We start from the raw sequence: 20785 nt of genomic DNA on the forward strand, positions 1-20785 counted from the left end.
TTGGTGCCAGATACCACAGCACATCTTCAGAGGTCTAGTGGAGTCCATGCCTCGATGGGTCAGGGCTGTTTTGGCAGTAAAAGGGGGACCAATACATATTATGAAGGTGGTCATAATGTTATGCCTAATAAATGTATATGCTGCACCTGAATCATCAGAGCATTATCATTCACCAAAACCAAGACAAAACCATACAACTGAGACTGATGATTGTTTTAGGTCACGTTTGTGTCCCATTTAGTCTTTGTCCACTCACACCCGAGTCCTGATCCTCCTGTCCCACTGTTGCTAGAATGACTGGATTCCAGGATATCTGGTCCAATATAGGATCATGATCACTGCAGTGAAAATGTGTGTTATGTGGGTATGAAGCAGAAGTTGTGTTCATGTTTATATACGGTGCATTGAGTCGCTGGGAGTAATGGATGCTAGTAGAGTCTGGGTGGTTCTGCTGATGTCTGTAAAAAAGACAAATACAATTAATGAGACATGGTGTACAAATCAACTCTATACTATAGTCTAATACTGTAAACCTTGATGTCCTTACTAACAACTAGTAGTGATTAGTTATAATTACTTAACATCTTATATATACACCAATCAGTCATAACATTATGACCACCTACCTAATATTGTGTTAGTCCCCCTCTTGCTGCAAAAACAGCCCTGCAACTGCAATGTACTGTGTATCTATCAGAACCAGCATTAAGTTCTTCAGCAATTTGAGCTACAGTAGCTCGTCTGTTGGATTGGACCACACAGGCCAGCCTTCGCTCCCCACGTGCATCAATGAGCCTTGGCCGCTCATGACCCTGTCGCTGGTTTACCACTGTTCCTTCCTTGGACCACTTTTGATAGATGCTGACCAATGCAGACTGGGAACACGCCACAAGAGCTGCAGTTTTGGAGATGCTCTGACCCAGTCATCTAGCCATCACAATTTGGCCCTTGTCAAACTTGCTCAAATCCTTACGCTTGCCCATTTTTCCTGCTTCTAACACATCAACTTTGAGGATAAAATGTTCACTTGCTGCTTAATATATCCCACCCACTAACAGTAATGAAGAGACAATCAGTGTTATTCATTTCACTTGTCAGTGGTCATAATGTTATGCCTGGTCGGTGTGTAAGTATATATAAATTGCTCTGGATAAAACTGACAGCTAAATGCTGTAAAGTGTGACATGCAAAAAAATAGAAATGGCATAAATGCTTCTTTAGATATTCTTGACGCATATATGAGGGTTCTTCAAAACGTTTCCGTTTATTAAGAATTTCAAAAACAAATGACATCACTTTTCTACATAGTCACAACTTTTTAATGCCATCAGCAAAAAATGTTTTTAGTTGAGAGTGTAGCCACTGATGCGCAGCTGCTTTCACATCATGACATGAAAATCACACACATATAACCATACCACTCCCTTTAGCTTTTTCTACCCCTGTTGAGACTCAAACTTAAAAGTTAATACAGCTGTTTCTTATTCACACAGCATATTTGATAATTTTTTTGGATAACCTACAATAACCTTGTAAAACTAAATCATCAGAAGAGCATTAATCCATGGACTCAACCTGCTTTGTGTCAACACATTTTAGGGTGGTGGAGGTGTAACTGTGTGGGGAATTATAATAAAAATCAAGCATTGTTTAAATGTCACAGGCTGACACCCCACCCCCCTTTACTCCACTGAGTCATTTGCTTGCAGTCAGTCAAGATGGATTAAACATAAAAGTTTAAAACCAAACATTGTCAGAATGTCAAAAAATAAAAAAGCACCATAATATGTTAAAACCAATGAGACACAATAATAATAATAATTGTTACTATCATTAATATAATAGTTAATTGGTATACAGTAAAAATTATATAATAATTCATATTATTCACTATATACTGTATATTAAATTATTGTATTATGAACTATTGTACATTTGTCACTGTAATAATTATAATAATATATATTTTTTTAAATATATTTTTCTCCTATTTTTTTCCCAATTCAGTCATTTCAAATTTCCTATTAAAAATCCATTGTCGCTTGTAACACCCCAACTCTAGACAAGTAGGACCATAAATTAGCACCTGCTGCCTTTGGCACGTAAAGTCGCTGGCAGTTTCTTTACACCAGCCACACATTTCCCTGTGTATTCCTCTACTAGGGCTTGTGCCTCAACCTAACAGCAAGTGTCACTCTTGCAGCGGCAATAAAAGAGAAATCCAAATCCTACTTAACCTTCTCTTCCTCACATACGGAAAATTGGGTCTGTTGAAACTGTTGAAAACCCGGCCAGGCCAGAAGCATCGTTAAGACTTCAGCTCAGCCGCTTGAACTCTCTGCAGTGGTAAGCTAGCGTTTTGGACCAGCAATAATAAATGTTTATAAATATAAATAAATAATAAATGAAGAAAATAAATTTTCTTCCCCTACTGTTTATTATTATGATACCATTTCATCTTAAAGAAAAAAAAGTTAGCTAAAATTATGAGGGTTAACAATGTACAATTACACTGATCAGCCATAACATTAAAACCACCTCCTTGTTTCCATCTAGGGTTAGTCCATCTGTTTCTCTGCATGCTTTGTTAGCCCCCTTTCATGCTGTTCTTCAATGGTCAGGAGTCTCCCAGGACCACCACAGAGCAGGTAATATTTAGGTGGTGGATCATTCTCAGCACTGCAGTGACTCTGACATGGTGGTGGTGTGTTAGTGTGTGTTGTGCTGGTATGAGTGGATAAGACATAGCAGCACTGCTGGAGTTTTTAAACACCTCACTGCCACTGCTGGACTGAGAATAGTCCACCAACCAAAAATATCCAGCCAACAGTGACAGTGCCTGTGACCAGTGATGAAGGTCTAGAAGATGACCAACTCAAACAGCAGCAATAGATGAGTGATCGTCTTTGACTTTACATCTACAAGGTGGACCAACTAGGTAGGACTGTCTAATAGAGTGGGAAGTGGACATGGTGTTTAAAAACTCCAGCAGTGCTGCTGTGTCTGATCCACTCATACCAGCACAACACACACTAACACACCACCACCATGTCATTGTCACTGCAGTGCTGAGAATGATCCACCACCTAAATAATACCTGCTCTGTGGTGGTCCTGATCATTGAAGAACAGCATGAAAGGGGGCTAACAAAGCATGCAGAGAAACAGATGGACTGCAGTCAGTAATTGTAGAACTACAAAGTGCTTCAATATGGTAAGTGGAGCTGATAACATGTACAGTAAGTGTAGAAACAAGGAGGTGATTTTAATGTTATGGCTGATCAGTGTATAATAGAGTGTTTGTGTGTGTTTATTACCTGTATGCAGATTGCAGATCACTGTACGTGAGAGACTTGATGCTAGTTACAGACTGAGTTAGAGAGTAACTTTTTTGTTGGCCCAGTCTACTACTGTTGTTGTTATTGGTATTATGTCTGCCATTGTAGTTGTAGAAAGATTCTCTCTGTTCCTCTGCATTCGTTTGTTTCCAAAGTTCTTCAGCCTCTCGTCTTCTTTTTCTATGAACATTGAGACAGACACATAAACACCTGTTTATTAACAAATATAAACTTACTAGCCACTTCATTAAATATCACCATACTAATACTAGGTATACTAGGTAAATTTGTTAACTGGAGATAGACATTAATTGATTGGTAAATTGTGACCGTTACATCACAATCTTAACTGTTGACACGAAGCAGGTTGAGTCCATGTTATTGTTGCTAGCCGCAAAGTCTGACCCAACCACCTGCATGTCCAAGCAGAAATTGAAATTCATCAAAACAAGCAATGTTTTTCCAATTTTACAGTCTCATTTTAATTAATCTGTGTCTATTGCAGCCTCAGATTATTGGTCTTGGCTGACAGGAGCAGACACCAATATGGATTTCTGCTGTTGTAGCTATTCACCACAAGGTTCAAAGTTTTATGCATTTTGACAGGCTTTTCTGCTCATCATGGTTGCAAAAAAGGTGATAGGAATACTGCACTAAGTAGCTTCCTGACAGCTAAAACCAATCTGGCCATTTGACTCGGACCTCAATCATCAGTAAGATATTTTCTGCCCAAGAACTGCCACTTACTGGATTTATTGCACTATTTTGTGTATACTATACAGACTATTGTGCATAAAACCTATTTATTCAGCCATGATGCACTCTCTCCTCAACTAGGTTGTAAGGTTCCAGGTTCTACTCCCAGAAAGTCTTATTAATTGTCCATCAGAACAATTTCAAGAAAAGAGTTGGCCCACTACTGCCAAGGCAAGGCCCACATTTTATTTTTCTTTTAAAGATCTAGCATATTTATAATTCAAGACTCCCTTCCTCATTCTTACTTTCCCTATCTTACCTTTCCAGTTTTCTTCTTTCTTCTTTCTTTACTCGCTTCAGCAGACATGATGTAATGAAGAACATGCTCATGAGTAAAATGATAGCTGAACTTATAAGTGCTGCAAGCACTGCTGTGCGGAGGCCATGGTCTTCATGTCGGGAGAGTGCTGAAAGAAACAGTAGAAATTGGTAGAAATTTAGAAGAAAGGAATACTAGGGCAGGGGAAGTGGGTAAATAAACCACTCAGAACTGAAAATGAAATGAAGAAACATTCTGGTTTCTGGAGTCCAAGCTGCCATAATGTGAATGAATGTAACATTCATTTTTAGTCATACTGACAATACATTATGGGATGTTATAATCACCAGGTTCCTAAGCTCATGGCAATATGAGCCTTGCTTGACTATAGACTATGTCATCTGTGTTCTAATTTAATTTTATTAATGTAATTATTCTTTCATTAATCAATTAAACAACACCACAACCCATTTCAAATGTTCTTAAAACTTAAAAATTGACCACATTAAAACATAAAATTTAGGCAGTCACGAACCCAGCACTGAGAGTTTGAGTCTTTAGTCTGGCCTGGTGCTAAACATTCACTTTTGTCACTCCTAGCTAGTTTCATTTGCATGCTTACATTTATATGATTTTTGATAGTCATGTTTAGAGCTTTTGGAATAACTGTATGTGTATGTGTGTGTGTGTGTGTGTGTTTGTAACTTACGTTTACATTCAGGGACTCCTCCACTCCACTGCGTGCTGTTGCTGTCCTGCACACATATGACACGGCCACCACGTATTGCACGGTGTTTACCAGGGCACATTAAGATCATCACTGTGCCAACGGCTGTGCCATTTCCTGCCATTAACTTTAACGTCCCCAAAGCTGGAGATGGCATGGGAGTGCATTGTCCTAAAACATAGAGTGGACAAAGCAAATAGCATTGGAATCCTGCAAAACATAAACTGGGTGTAAAAGTGTTTTTTCATCTTGTCAGGTCTCCTGAGACTCTTAATCAAACACATAATCATGGGTCTGTGAATACGTTGATAACAATGCACTGTCTTTACATTGAACTTTTGGAAAAACAACTAATTTGTCAGTCAGTGATCAATAAAACATTGTTAAATCAGTAAAATGATCCTAGACTAGTGTTTTATCAGGTGGAATAGAGATTTTACCAGGGCAACAAAATGTACAATGTTTAAAAAAAGCAAATGTTTGCCTGAAATAAAGTTTGTTTTGTTTTAACATCAACGGATTTTAACGTCATGTTTTACACTTTGGTTACATTCATGACAGAAACGGTAGTCACTCATTACACAAGGTTCATCACTTCACAAGGTTATATCGAACAGTCATGGACAATTTAGTATCTCCAGTTCACCTCACTTGCATGTCTTTGGACTGTGGGAGGAAACCGGAGCATCCGGAGGAAACCCACGCAGACACGGGGAGGACATGCAAACTCCACACAGGAAGGACCCGGACCGCCCCACCTGGGGGATCAAACCCAGGACCTTCTGCCTGAAATAAAGTAAGAAAAAAGACAAGAGTTGGGTACATAAGGAAAGCAAGCCTTTACATACACAAAAAAGCAGGAATAGATAGGCAAAAGACAAAAAATGAGAAATGGGCCGCTCAGGTGGCGCAGCAGTAAAGTACACCAGAGTTGGGGTTTCGAATACATCGTATTGAATCTCAGCTCTGCCTTTCCAACTGGGCTGGGTGGCTGCATTAACAACGATTGGCTATTGTTCACAGTTAGGGGTAAAAAAGTCGGATCATAGGTCCTCATAACTGGTGCAACTACGGCCCCTGCTGGCTGACTGATGGCGCCTGCACAGGGCTGAGGAATAATGCTGATGGGGATGTGGCCCTCCGTACACAGTGCCCGTCGGTGTATGAACTCGACTCGTGCAGGTGAAAATGCAGTCTGTACTGACTGTACGTGCCGGAGGGGGCGCATGTCAGTTGAGAGGCGTCCTCAGTCAGCGGTGAAGGGTCGAATCAGTATAGAGGACGCATTTAGGGTAATTGGACACGACTAGATGTGTGGGAAAAATTCTTAAAAAAAAAAAAAAGAAAAAAAGAAAAAGATAAATGGGTTACCACCAATGCCAGCTACTTGATTCACCATAAAGTGGCAACCCAAGCTCTCAAAATAGAAGGAACAAGTAAGTAGAAGAAACTTCATAAAACCAATGGCAGCAGCTAAAAACAGGGAAACAGCAGACTGCCACTCCATCACCAGAAGTTACGTGCGTCCAGGATGGAAAAATAAAAAGGCTGGGCAGTAAAAGCCCAGCATCTCTGCCCCACTTAAGTGAGGCAATGGGCCAGCATGAGAGTTGGCCAATGAAAGTTAATTAAAGTTTCCCCTGACCTAATAAGGAACAGAGACTGCCAGTTGAAGAAACCAGGACTGCTCGTCATCTACGACTCTATGCCTCTACTGCCCATAATGGCATGGCAGGTGGGCATGATACTGTAATCTGCACCACCTACTGATCAACAGGGCAGGTGGGCCCGTTACAATAAACTTTTGGAATGACCAGGTTTTTTGCACTATTTACTCATAGAATACACTATATTGCCAAAAGTATTCGCTCGTCTGCCTTCACACGCATGTGAACTTGAATGACATCCCATTCTTAATCCATAGGGATTAATATTATGTCGGTCTACCCTTTGCAGCTATAACAGCTTCAACTCTTCTGGGAAGGCTTTCCACAAGGTTTAGGAGTGTGTTTATGGGAATTTTTGACCATTCTTTCAGAAAGGCATTTGTGAGGTCAGACACTGATGTTGGACGAGAAGGCCTGGCTCACAGTCTCTGCTCTAATTCATCCCAAAGGTGTTCTATTGGGTTGAGGTCAGGCCAGTCAAGTTGAAGAACACCAAACTCGCTCATCCATGGCTTTGTGCACTGGTGCGCAGTCATGTTGGAACAGGAAGGGGTCATCCCCAAACTGTTCCCACAAAGTTGGGAGCATGAAATTATCCAAAATCTCTTGGTATGCTGAAGCATTAAGAGTTCCTATGCTGAAGCATTAAGGGGCCGAGCCCAACTCCTGAAAAACAACCCCACACCATAATCCCCCCTCCACCAAACATTACACTTGGCACAATGCAGTCAGACAAGTACCGTTCTCCTGGCAACCGCCAAACCCAGACTCGTCCATCGGATTGCCAGATGGAGAAGCGTGATTCGTCACTCCAGAGAACACGTCTCCACTGCTCTAGAGTCCAGCGCCGGCGTGCTTTACACCACTGCATCCAACGCTTTGCATTGCGCTTGGTGATGTAAGGCTTCGACTTAGAGCTTGAGATCTCAGCAGTGTTGGGCTAGAACGGCCAACACTAGTAAGGTTCAATGTTGTGCCAAGCTTCTTCCATTTTTTAATTTATTGTAACCACTGACATCAGGGGATCACTCAAAGCATTATACACCGATCAGCCATAACATTAAAACCACCTCCTTGTTTCTACACTCATTGTCCATTTTATCAGCTCCACTTACCATATGAAAGCACTTTGTAGTTCTACAATTACTGACTGTAGTCCGTCTGTTTCTCTGCATGCTTTTTTTTTTGCCTGCTTTCACCCTGTACAATGGTCAGACCCCCACAGGACCCCCACAGAGCAGGTATATATATATATATATATATTAGGGCTGTCGAAGTTAACGCGATAATAACGCATTAACGCGACCTCAATTTAACGCGATAAAAAAAATTAGTGCCATTAACGCAATTTCTAGTTCATGTTGACACTTGACTGGTAGAACAAACGTTTTAATGTCGGACTTGCCACCGTTTTTCATTTGCGGTTTGTTATCATAATGTAACCGATCGTGGTAGTGATGCACTTGCATAATAAAGAAATAAATACACGCTATATTCACAAGTTGTCGGGAGTGGAACACTTTATTACACTTAATTAACTTCTTCTTCTGTACCGAATACCGGAAAGCTGAGTCGAGCACGTTAGTTCATGAACTATGGAAGCCCCAAAGGGTCAAAACACACTCACTTCGTGTAGAAACGTCCATCAAACCATCGTCACGATACAACCACAGAAAAGTCTGATACAATAACTACGCCTTATCCCACCTAAAGCACCGCTGATCTACAATGTTTGCTGATGGAGAAATTCTAACCTACAATCTGACATTTACTGCCTAGTATGTGAGTGAATAAAACTCCCTTACAGTTTTCTCTTGTCCCAGCAGTTTTTAACATAAGTACATTTAGCATAAAATGTGTTCACCATTTTAATTGTAACATTTCACTTAAAAATCCTTGTTTTCTATAACATTTACACAGATTTTTTTTTATGCGATTAATCGCGATTAACTATATGAAATTCTGAGATTAATCGCGATTAAAAATTTTAATCGTTTGACAGCCCTAATATATATATATATATATATATATATATACAGTGTATCACAAAAGTGAGTACACCCCTCACATTTCTGCAAATATTTCATTATATCTTTTCATGGGACAACACTATAGACATGAAACTTGGATATAACTTAGAGTAGTCAGTGTACAGCTTGTATAGCAGTGTAGATTTACTGTCTTCTGAAAATAACTCAACACACAGCCATTAATGTCTAAATAGCTGGCAACGTAAGTGAGTACACCCCACAGTAAACATGTCCAAATTGTGCCCAAATGTGTCGTTGTCCCTCCCTGGTGTCATGTGTCAAGGTCCCAGGTGTAAATGGGGAGCAGGGCTGTTAAATTTGGTGTTTTGGGTACAATTCGCTCATACTGGCCACTGGATATTCAACATGGCACCTCATGGCAAAGAACTCTCTGAGGACGTGAGAAATAGAATTGTTGCTCTCCACAAAGATGGCCTGGGCTATAAGAAGATTGCTAACACCCTGAAACTGAGCTACAGCATGGTGGCCAAGGTCATACAGCGGTTTTCCAGGACAGGTTCCACTCGGAACAGGCTTTGCCAGGGTCGACCAAAGAAGTCGAGTCCACGTGTTCGGCGTCATATCCAGAGGTTGGCTTTAAAAAATAGACACATGAGTGCTGCCAGCATTGCTGCAGAGGTTGAAGACGTGGGAGGTCAGCCTGTCAGTGCTCAGACCATACACCGCACACTGCATCGACTCGGTCTGCATGGTCGTCATCCCAGAAGGAAGTTGACGCACAAGAAAGCCAGCAAACAGTTTGCTGAAGACAAGCAGTCCAAGAACATGGATTACTGGAATGCCCTGTGGTCTGACGAGACCAAGATAAACTTGTTTGGCTCAGATGGTGTCCAGCATGTGTGGCGGCGCCCTGGTGAGAAGTACCAAGACAACTGTATCTTGCCTACAGTCAAGCATGGTGGTGGTAGCATCATGGTCTTGGGCTGCATGAGTGTTGCTGGCACTGGGGAGCTGCGGTTCATTGAGGGAAACATGAATTCCAACATGTACTGTGACATTCTGAAACAGAGCATGATCCCCTCCCTTCGAAAACTGGGCCTCATGGCAGTTTTCCAACAGGATAACGACCCCAAACACAACCTCCAAGATGACAACTGCCTTGCTGAGGAAGCTGAAGGTAAAGGTGATGGACTAAACCCAATTGAGCACCTGTGGCGCATCCTCAAGTGGAAAGTGGAGGAGTTCAAGGTGTCTAACATCCACCAGCTCCGTGATGTCATCATGGAGGAGTGGAAGAGGATTCCAGTAGCAACCTGTGCAGCTCTGGTGAATTCCATGCCCAGGAGGGTTAAGGCAGTGATAATAATGGTGGTCACACAAAATATTGACACTTTAGGCACAATTTGGACATGTTCACTGTGGGGTGTACTCACTTATGTTGCCAGCCATTTAGACATTAATGGCTGTGTGTTGAGTTATTTTCAGAAGACAGTAAATCTACACTGCTATACAAGTTGTACACTGACTACTCTAAGTTATATCCAAGTTTCATGTCTATAGTGTTGTCCCATGAAAAGATATAATGAAATATTTGCAGAAATGTGAGGGGTGTACTCACTTTCGTGATACACTGTATATATATATATTTAGGTGGTGGATCTTTCTCAGCACTGCAGTGACAATGACATGGTGGTGGTATGTTAGTGTGTGTTGTGCTGGTATAAGTGGATCAGACACAGCAATGCTGATGGAGTTTTTTAAATACCGTGTCCACTCACTGTCCACTCTATTAGACACTCCTACCTAGTTGTCTCATCTATTGCTGCTGTTTGAGTTGGTCATCTTCTAGTCCTTCATCTGTGGTCACAGGTTGCTGCCCACGGGGCGCTGTTGGCTGGATATTTATATATATATATATATATATATGGATTTTTTGGTTGGTGGACTATTCTCAGTCCAGCAGTGACAGTGAGGTGTTTAAAAACTCCATATATATATCAGTGGCGATTTCTCTAAGACTGCAAGGGAAGCTCAGCTTCCCCTAAAATGTCAAAAATTAAATGGTCAAATATGAAACAACATTTCATTGACTACAAATGCGTTAGAACACGTTCATCTCGAGTTTCTTCAGAATCAGCTACTTATCACAAATCGACTGACTCAAACTTTTCATATATTCCCGGAGCGTCAATGCATTTGCCCGCAGAAGCTGAGCGTCTCTTCACTTCAATGGTACTGCATGGAAGGGTTTTTTTCATTGCTTCGAAACTCGCCGGTCATTGGATAAATGCCACGATTTTGTCCCGCCCCCGGACGCTGAGCGTCTCTGGGGGTGAATGGAGCTGTGGGCGGGTTTGGACGCTGAGCTTCTGCAAGATGATTGGAGAATCAGTCGAAAGGCTGAATCCCGTTTTGATTGACAGCTATTTTGATCTATACACCATCACTTAATCACTGGGAGCTTCAGTCCAATCGCGGATTTTGCGAGTGAAGTCGAAAGACAAACTGCAACCCATTTCAGGCCATTTTCTTGAAAAAGAACGGAGGGCAGAAGTTATGTATAAATAAATTGACAAATTTTATGATGTAAGCCGACAATGAGCTTCCCCTCTTTGAAAGACCAGCAGCCGCCACTGATATATATAGATTACATTTTTTAATTGAGATTAATCGTGATTAAACAACCAAATGAATCACAATTAATCGCAAACTAATAACTAAGCAAAATTTGAACAGTTATGCACATTTTTACGCATTCGCTGTGGCATTTCCACAAGCTTCTGCAATGTCACAACATTTATTTCTGTCCAGAGTTGCATTAATTTTTCCCCAAGATCTTGTATTGAGATTTGTACCACTGCGCAAAATCTTCTCCAGCACATCCCAAAGATTCTCAATGGGGTTCAGGTCTGGACTCTGTGGTGGCCAATCCATGTGTGAAAATGATGTCTCATGCTCCCTGAACCACTCTTTCACTATTTGAGCCCGATGAAGCCTGGCATTGTCATCTTGGAATATGCCCGTGCCATCAGGAAAGAAAAAATCCATTGATGGAATAACCTGGTCGTTCAGTATATTCAGGTAGTCAGTACTCACTAGTCAGTAGTTCAGGTAGTCGGTACTCATTCTTTGGGCACATAACGTTGCTGAACCTAGACCTGACCAACTGCAGCAACCCCAGATCATAGCACTGCCAACACAGGCTTGTACGGTAGGCACTAGGCATGATGGGTGCATCACTTCAGCCGCCTCTCTTCTTACCCTGATGCGCCCATCACTCTGGAACAGGGTAAATCTGGACTCATCAGACCACATGACCTTCTTCCATTGCTCCAGAGTCCAATCTTTATGCTCCCTAGCAAACTGAAGCCGTTTTTGCCGGTTAGCCTCACTGACAAGTGGTTTTCTTAAGGCTACACAGCTGTTTAATCCCAATCCCTTGAGTTCCCTTTGCATTGTTCATGTGGAAATGCTCTTACTTTCACTATTAAACATATCCCTGAGTTCTACTGTAGTTTTTCTACCATTTGATTTCACCAAACGTTTAAGTGATCGCCGATCACGATCATTCAAGATGTTTTTCCGGCCACATTCCTTCCTCCCCACTGTTCTTCCACTTTTTAATAATGCGTTGGACAGTTCTTAACACGATTTTAGTAGTTTCAGCAATCTCCTTAGATGTTTTCTCTGCTTGATGCATGCCAATAATTTGACCCTTCTGAAACAGATTAACATCTTTTCCATGACCACAGGATGTGTCTTTCGACATGGTTGTTTAACAAATGAGAAGCTACTCACTGCATCAGTTAGGGTTAAATAACTTGTTGCCAGCTGAAACATAATCACCCATGCAGTAATTATCCAATGGGAAGCTCTTACCTATTTGCTTAGTTAAATCCAGCTGGTGACCTTTTTTTTGGCCAGGCAGGGTACAGTATATACACTGTACTGTATATCAGTTTTTATGTTCAGTTGTGTCTGGGAGCTTCAGAGAGTTTCCTCTGAATCTATTGATGTCATCACCCAGCCACATTATTCTGACACTACTACCTGAGCTCTATTAACAGCCGTGTTCTTTAAGTGTTACTCATTTGGAAATGATTTGGCATCATGCTGTTAACCCCGTTTTTAAGAAAGACTGTTGGAGAAATGATGGGAAGACACAACAAAAGCCACCCACTGCAACCCGCAACATGCGGGGAAGGGCAGCAAGAGGTGAAGGAGGAGAAGAAAAGCAGATTTCTGGCCAGAGACGGCACCAGCTCATCTGCAGTTTCGAATGAAACCCAATGTGAAAAGCCTGAGCCTGACTCCTCTAACACTGTGATAGCTGCTGGGTGTTCATTTTTCAGAACCAGCACACACACTGAGGAGAAAATAACTGAAGAGGATCCGGTTCTGATGTCTTTGAAACAGCTCAGTTTTAACTGAGGGGAGAATCGAAAGAGATCTGGCTCTGATGTCTGTCAAGTGTGTTTCTTTATTTTCTGGAAGCAGCTCAGCTTTTACTGAGGACAACGATCTGGATTTGTTATCTGTGTCATCTGGAGAGCCTTTCTCTTCATTATCCAGAGGCAGATCAGTTTTTACTGATCCAGTTATGGAGAATGAGCTGAAGCTGATATCTGTGTAGTCGTGGAGTTTTATTGATGATGATGACAGCAGAGTATCGACTGGGTGTCTATATTTCTAGGTTGAAGCTCACATGATGTCTTTCAGGAGGGTATTCGGTAGAGGTGATAAAACTCATTTAAACACAAGGACAAAAAGCATAGCTTGCATTGGTCAAAAGTTGCTCTGCCAAATGTGGTTGTTAGCAAAGTCTAATGACTGATAATAAGTCTTACATACACTAGCCAAGACTGATACTTACATTGCATAACGTATTAGCAAATGTCAAATAATGTCTGATTAATTTTACTGTACTTTGTACTTTTCTATCTTCAACTAAGTAAGTTGGGTGCATGGGTGTAGTTTTAAAATAAGTACAATAGTGGACATCTAAGTGCAACATCCTCCCTGGTCTTCCCTGTAGTGCCCTCTCTATGGCAACACTACATGTGCACCTTGTTTTGTTTTCATGTCTGAGTTCCCCTTGTGTATACCCCTTGTCTGTGATTTGCCCTTGTCAATTGTATACACCTGTGCCCCTATTGTTCTTCTTGTAATTAGTATAAGTATCCCAGTTTGTCCTTTGTATTGCCAGGACCACACTGATTCCAGAAATGATTGGGCCATAGACAATTTAGGGCTAGTAATGAGGTTAAAAAATTAAGAATTATGTGATTTCAAGCAGATAATGTCAACAGGTGATTGTATTCATGGTTTGGAACTAAACGGCATTAAAGAAAGGCTCTGATGAGCAAAGATGGGTAAAGGATCTCTCTTGTCAACAAATGCATGAGAAACACGATTGAAATGTTTAAAAACAATGTTTCTCAAAAACTATTGGAGAGTATTTTGGATATTTCTCTTCTACAGAGAGCTTTTCCAATGATGTCCATGCATTTTTCAATAAGACAATGCAATACCACATGCTGCACAGATTTCAAAGGCCTGGCAGCGGAAGAGGGTACAGGTGCAGTCCTGACCTGTCCCCAATAAAGAATACAAAAAGTTTTTAACTAAAAATGAGACAACAAAAACCCTGTAATGTTACACATCCTAAGACGTGTTTGCAGGAAGAATGGGATAACACCTGAAACACTTTGTTACTTGGTATTTTCTGTGCCAAAACATCTTTCAGGTGTTCTGAGAAAGAATGGCAACATTAAAAGTGGTAAATGCTTTACCGTCCCACCTGAAATGCAGGAATAGTTGTACATTTACAAATGACAAATGAAATTAAGTTGACAATACAAAACATAAAACATTTTGGGTTCATATTTTCTGCAATGAGAAAAGTAAATGTAAGAAACACAGCATTTTTTTTTAAATTTGCATTTTCCATACTGTCCCAACTTGTATATTCACCAATAATGAAAAACTGACAAGAATGACATTTTGACATTTCTGTTATTATTTTATATAAGGTTTTTATTACTTTATACACATCTGTTAACTTAGTATCCTGTTAACTAACGGAATACACATAGTGCAGGCTATTTATTGTGGCTTTAGATGTTATCTTACATTATCTTGCTTTCACGTTCTTGCACTAAACAGTAACACAGAAGTCCATACCCTATGGGCCTCATGCCTTATCATTATGTGCAGAACTGTTGGTAAGTGTTCAGACATGCCTCCAGTTCCTTGCCTTAGTGCTTCCTTCCAATCATTCCATTCATAAATGAAGGACAAATTTTATGATTTTGTGTGTAAGTTAGTAGGGGTGCACCGATCCAATACTCGGTATTGGTCAGATATTGGCCCAAATCACTGGATCGGACATCTAAAGGGAAAAGTACGTGTAATCCGATCTGATCCTTACTGTTGCTGTTATGTAAATAACACTTAATGTAAATAAGGCCATTCAGAAATTAAAATACACTGATCTACTTAAACTGTTAGCATTTAAAAAAATCATCTACTACTGCCACATCTAAAAACACTGATTAAACACAATAAAAAATGCTTTATAAATGATAAATCGACAAATGATAATCTTGTCCTGGCTTGGAAATATCTCACATCCTCAATGAAATTTAATCCATTAGTGTCATGAAATAAAACAAACTACACCGTCTTCCATTTAGCCACAGATGTCCTCTTAATAATAAGTGCGCTCACTAAACTCATCAGCCATTACTTCACAGATGCAACGATTTGTGCAGATGGGCACAGACATTCTGAAAAAGGAACTGGTCTTTTCTAAACTGACTCCACTCTTTGCACTACATCAGACTCAAGTGCAGAGCTAATTCTGTGAAGGTTTCTGGGTTGATTGATTCTTTTCAGCTGCGTATGTAAAGGGTCGCCACAATGGATTTTTCATTGCCCTTAGAATTTCACCTTTCAAATAGTAAATGTGTAAAAGTAAAAAAGGAACCACAACACTTATTGCAAAAACAGTCATTCTGAACTTCCTGTGTTCGCATTTTCTGTTTGCAAATGTACGCAGCTTAACCCTTCCCTTAACCTTGTCTTGCATAAAAAAAAGCATGTGCTAAACAAACATTTCAAAAGAATGAAACCTTTATGGAACTGGTTTCATGAGGAAGCTATGAGCTTCCTCATAGCTGTACTACAAACCTATATTCTACAATTTTTCTAAAAAAGTAAGATGCAAATCAAAACAGAAAGTAATTTGTAAATTTACTATGACCTCCAACAAAAATAGTACAAATATAATATTTTTACATGTATATGCTCATTCTAAAGTGTCTCTCTACTCCTGTCAATAAGCTTTGACTTTTAACCACTGGTTTCCCTCGCTGTGACAGTTTTTTTACGACATAAATTGACATTACATCTGAGACTGTCTTCTTTAAAACAGTGAATACATTTTCCATTTTTCTAACTGATGCGCCTGCAACAGGTTCCAAAAAGCCGTTACATGGATATGTTTACCTTTCCTTCTAACAATGTTCTGTAATCATTTGTCGTTTATTGTACTTCATAATGCGCCCACCATTTTTAATTGGAGAAAGTCTAGCACCTTAACTCTTACACTATATGGCCAAAAACATTGGACACCTGACCATGAGCCTGCTGGACATACCATTTTTTAAAATTAATATAGAGTGGCCTCTATGTGATCTCTTTAGCGAGTTTGTGTCTATTTAATTTACAACATTTTATGGCTGGGCACTGATATTTGTCAAAAAAGCTGCAATCAATGTTCCAGTTCATTCCAAACTGGTTTGGTGGGACTGAGTTTAGGGCTCTGTGCAGGTCACTGGGGTGTCTTAAAACCAAGCTTTTTTCATGTCTTTATACACCTGGCTTTGTGCAGGTGATAAACTGTTGCTTTAAAGCTGGAAGCATAAGATTTCCCATATATAATTGATTTTTTATATATATACCATACCATGACAGAAACACACTTTCCATTTGTTATAATCAGTGTGGTCCTTTTTCTGTTTGAACAATTATAACAAATAAAAAAGTACCATAGTATGGGTTTCCAATTTGTGTCAATACATCACAGGCGAGTTTAAGTCATTGCCATGTCTGGATGTTGTCGATATATTGTTTTACTTTGCAAAACAGAGTCTTAAAAGGCACTGTTAACTGACAAGAATTTTCCAAAGCTTTCAGAACCCCATGTGGCTTTATTACAGAAGCTTGTGGGTTTTTCAATCCAGTTTTAAAAGTAACAGGGGTTTACTGAAGATGATGACATTTCAAACTTTCCTTCAATTGAGCATAGATAAGTACAGTATTGCTCTTAAACTGATGGATCATGTTTTTTTTCCCAAATGGCAAACTTGCTCATAGAGGACCAATATTGATATAATTATCTGTTCACCTGTTAAATGTTCCTAAACAACTGTGTTTTGATTATTCAACAAACGTTTCAGACACTTCTCCTGTCACAACCTTTTTGGAATATGATTTAAGTGGCACAGTCATTTAATGGTGGTTCAAATTAGGACATAGCAAACTATACATGGAAATTAAAATGAGTTTTACTAATGTTTACATTTCACAAGTTATCTTTATAATATAACACAAAATAAGTAATACGTTTATTGGCCTAGTGTTAAAGTGTTAATTAGTAAACTAATTAAGTAAACTAATTCATTCCAGAGGTGTTCAGTAGGGTTGATGTTTGGGCTCTATGCAGGCCAGATCCATAGGTCTTTCTTGTATTGTGCACAGGAGCTAGAACATGCTAGAACAAGAAAGGTCCTTACACAACCTGTGGCTACAAAGTTGGAAACACAATTTGTTATAAAGTTGTACATATTTTATACAGCTGTTGGTAGTCAGGAGGGGTTCACATACCTATTTACATTTTAGGCATTTACACGCTTTTGTCCAAAGTGACTTACATTACTGTGACAGTATATTGTCTAAGCAATTAAGGGTTAAGGGCCTTGCTTAAGGGCCCCACAGTGGCAACCTGGAGAAAAGTCTAGCACCTGTACTCCTACACTGGACACCTGACCATGGTGATGGACATACAATTTTAAAATTAAAACAGAGTGGCCCTATGTGATCTCTTTAGCTATAACAGCTCTGAAAAGGCTTCTCATAAGACTTTGACAATTTGTATATATTTTATACAGCTGTTGGTAGTCAGGAGGGGTGCACATACCTATTTACATTTTAGGCATTTAGCAGACACTTTTGTCCAAAGCGACTTACATTACTGTGACAGTATATTGTCTAAGCAATTAAGGGTTAAGGGCCTTGCTTAAGGGCCCAACAGTGGCAACCTGGCAGTGGCAAGGCTTGAACCAGTGACTTTTCGAGTAGTAGTCCAGTACCTATTCCTAAAATTCCAAAAAACAAACAAAAATAATATACGTGTGTGTGTGTGTGTGCGCGCGTTTCTATTACCGTTCTGGTTTCCAGTCCTGTTTCCCTCCTCAGGCGGCACTTTGTGCTGATTCGAGACCGACGCGTTAAACGACGCCATGGTTCACCTGCGCCTTTGTATAAAGTCCCAGCGGTCCGGAGCGCACCGCGTCCCTCTGACAGACCACGGTTGCTAGTGTCTGTACTGGCTGTTTTAACAGTGTAAAAATAACGGTCAGTCACTTTACCTCAGACAATACAGCGCGCGAGGATAGAGCGAGAGGAAACGAGACTGTGAGGGTGAGCGCGAGGCTGGTTTGCTTGTGCAGATTACCAGAAGTGAAGCTTTCAGACTGACTGAGGCAGGAAGTGGCGCCTTAACGAATTTATCTTTCGTAACATGCCGTTTAAACACACTTTTAAACTATGTATTTAAATATTTTGATTTTTTTTTTTGATAATGTAAGTATTGTGGTTGAAAGAAACAAAGTACAAAAATGTATTTTTTTAACAATGTTATTTATGTGTTTTTTTTTTATCATCTGTCCTTTGTAGTGGACATCAGGTCTTGTTGGATAAAAAAATTTAATGGTGTAATGTAATAATATTGTATTATTATTTTATATACAAGACTGGACTGAACAGTTATTATTATTATTTTTATTATTATTATTTTTTTGCTAGCTATTTTGTGTTTGTTTAAATTGTTAAAAATTTGTTTAAATCCTATGTATTTAAAGTATCCTCCAGGCCACCCAAGAAGGATGGGTCCGTGCTGAGTCTGGTTCCTCTGAAGGTTTCTTCCTGTAATTTTAAGGGAGTTTTTCCTTGCCACGGTTGCCCTCGGCTTGCTCAGTAGGGGTTTTTGGTCTGTTGGTCCTGGATTCTGTAGAGTTGCTTTGAGACAATGTTTATTGTAAAAAAGCGCTATACAGTACACCCTCGAGTTACGAACGGTTTACCATACGAACGATCTTTTTCAACTTAACATACAAACTAATTTTGGATTACGAACCGAAATTCGCGAAACACGTGACGTCACGAAAAAGTTGACTCCGACCGTCTCTCTCTCTGGAATTCGCTGAGTAAAGTATTCTTTCTTTTGTGCAATTACACCAACAAAATACAACACTATTGAAATAAAGAAGGAAATAATGAGTTATTGTTGTGTCTGGTAGATACATTTTATAAAAAAAGAAGGAAATTTATTATGGTGTATGATACAGCACACGTACTGTACTGAAATGTGTGTTTTTCATGTACAGTACTACTGTGAATTGTTGTTTAGTATTGTTTATTACAGGAATGTCTATTCTATAATTTAAGATTTAAGGGAAAATATACTTGTATTTATAACAAAAAAGAGCATTTAAGACATTAGAAAGGTTAGGTAAGGGGGTGGTTTGGGAGGTCTGGCACGGATTAATTGTATTTACATTATTTATTATGGGAAAAATAGGTTTAACTAACGAACATTTTGACTTAAGAACAGCCCTTTGGAACCAATTACATTCGTAAGTCAAGGGTCTATTGTATTATTATTGTATTATTTTTGTATAGATTTCAATTAAAATCTTAGAGTGGAATTTTTTTCTTTAAACTGCCTTTACTTAAATAGTCCCCTAAGATCACATCACAGCATTTACAGCATCACACATGGTATAACAGGAAGCAGTTTTTTGTTTTTGAAACACACACAAAAACATGTTACATTTAATACATTTGACAAATGTTTCCCTTTGCATCCTGCTCTTCTGAATGGTAATGCATGTACTGCAATCAGAATTTTTGGCAAATGCAGTGTCCCATATTTTTGGACATTGTCATTGGGCTGTGGTTCAACAGGCCCCCTCTTCTCCCAGCTCTACAGTCTGGCCTTCCTCATCTCCTGACAGCTCTAAATCTGCATAATTTCTGAATAAAATCTTCTCTGCTTTACTCAGCCCTTTGCTTCCTTGTATAGAAGTAGGCTAAAAACAGGAGGTAGTAAGTCCTACTGTCCACTACAAAGGACATGGAATAAATGTTGTGTTTTGAAAGGGGTAAAATTGCTGTGCATTTCTGAAATCTTTCTAAATTAAAGTTAATACTCTCATATTGATGAAACAATTTGATTATTAGCAACAGAAACATAATATCAGCAATGAGCTATGTTTGCCACACCCCCACAAATGTGACATTACTAAAAAGCCCAGGGTGTACTCTATACAGAACAGTAATACTCAAATGGATTGCATAAACAGTGCATGAGTTAGAGATCTCAGACACATGTCCACCACAGAGGACAAAAATGAATTGCTGGGTCTCAGGAGGATATGGTAAAACGCACGTGTAGGTTAAATAATAAATTGTTGTTTCAGCCGCACCTATTGCTAACGGATATATAACACAAATTACATTAAATAAATTACATGCTTCCAACCTTCTGGCAACAATTTGGATAAGGCCATTTACTGTGTCCAGAATGGACCTGCCTCTGTATATGAAGCATGTTAAAACATAGTTTAAGGGTATTGCTGTGGAGGAGCTTCAATGGGCAGCCTATAGAGCCCTAGCCTTAACTCAGCTGTAAACGTTTGGGATAAATTAAAATAGTAGTTTTGAACAGGAATATACATGGGGAACATGCCCCAATAGTAGACG

General features: G+C 39.6%; 1 protein-coding gene across 2 annotated transcripts; it reads right to left on the reverse strand.

The window, feature by feature from the left end:
• Positions 1–218: 218 nt before the first annotated feature.
• LOC134317818 (sushi domain-containing protein 3) lies at positions 219–18363 on the reverse strand. 2 transcript variants are annotated; one of them, XM_062998548.1, is made up of 5 exons: positions 18185–18363; positions 5062–5250; positions 4353–4500; positions 3317–3517; positions 219–458 (listed from the first exon to the last, which is right to left on the reverse strand). In XM_062998548.1, the coding sequence occupies exons 1-5, from the start codon at positions 18261–18263 to the stop codon at positions 221–223; spliced, it is 855 nt and encodes a 284-aa protein (XP_062854618.1). In that variant the 5' UTR covers positions 18264–18363; the 3' UTR covers positions 219–220. The 2 variants fall into 2 exon arrangements, 1 of the variants encoding a protein (XP_062854618.1); XR_010013274.1 differs by lacking the exons at positions 219–458; positions 3317–3517; positions 4353–4500; positions 5062–5250 and adding an exon at positions 17235–17513 and having other exon boundaries at positions 18185–18266.
• Between the last annotated feature and the right edge of the window lie 2422 nt (positions 18364–20785).

This window comes from Trichomycterus rosablanca, chromosome 7, assembly GCF_030014385.1.
Source record: "Trichomycterus rosablanca isolate fTriRos1 chromosome 7, fTriRos1.hap1, whole genome shotgun sequence".
NCBI lineage: Eukaryota > Metazoa > Chordata > Actinopteri > Siluriformes > Trichomycteridae > Trichomycterus > Trichomycterus rosablanca.

What these genes read in the sequence shown, in the direction of transcription:
- LOC134317818 (XM_062998548.1), bottom strand. Translation starts at nt 18,263, where the DNA reads ATGGCGTCGTTTAACGCGTCGGTCTCGAATCAGCACAAAGTGCCGCCT. An exon ending in CAGGACTGGAAACCAGAACG is followed by an intron (nt 5,251 to 18,184) that starts GTAATAGAAACG and finishes TCTATGTTTTAG; the next exon opens with GACAATGCACTCCCATGCCA. An exon ending in GATCTGCAATCTGCATACAG is followed by an intron (nt 459 to 3,316) that starts GTAATAAACACA and finishes TCTTTTTTACAG; the next exon opens with ACATCAGCAGAACCACCCAG.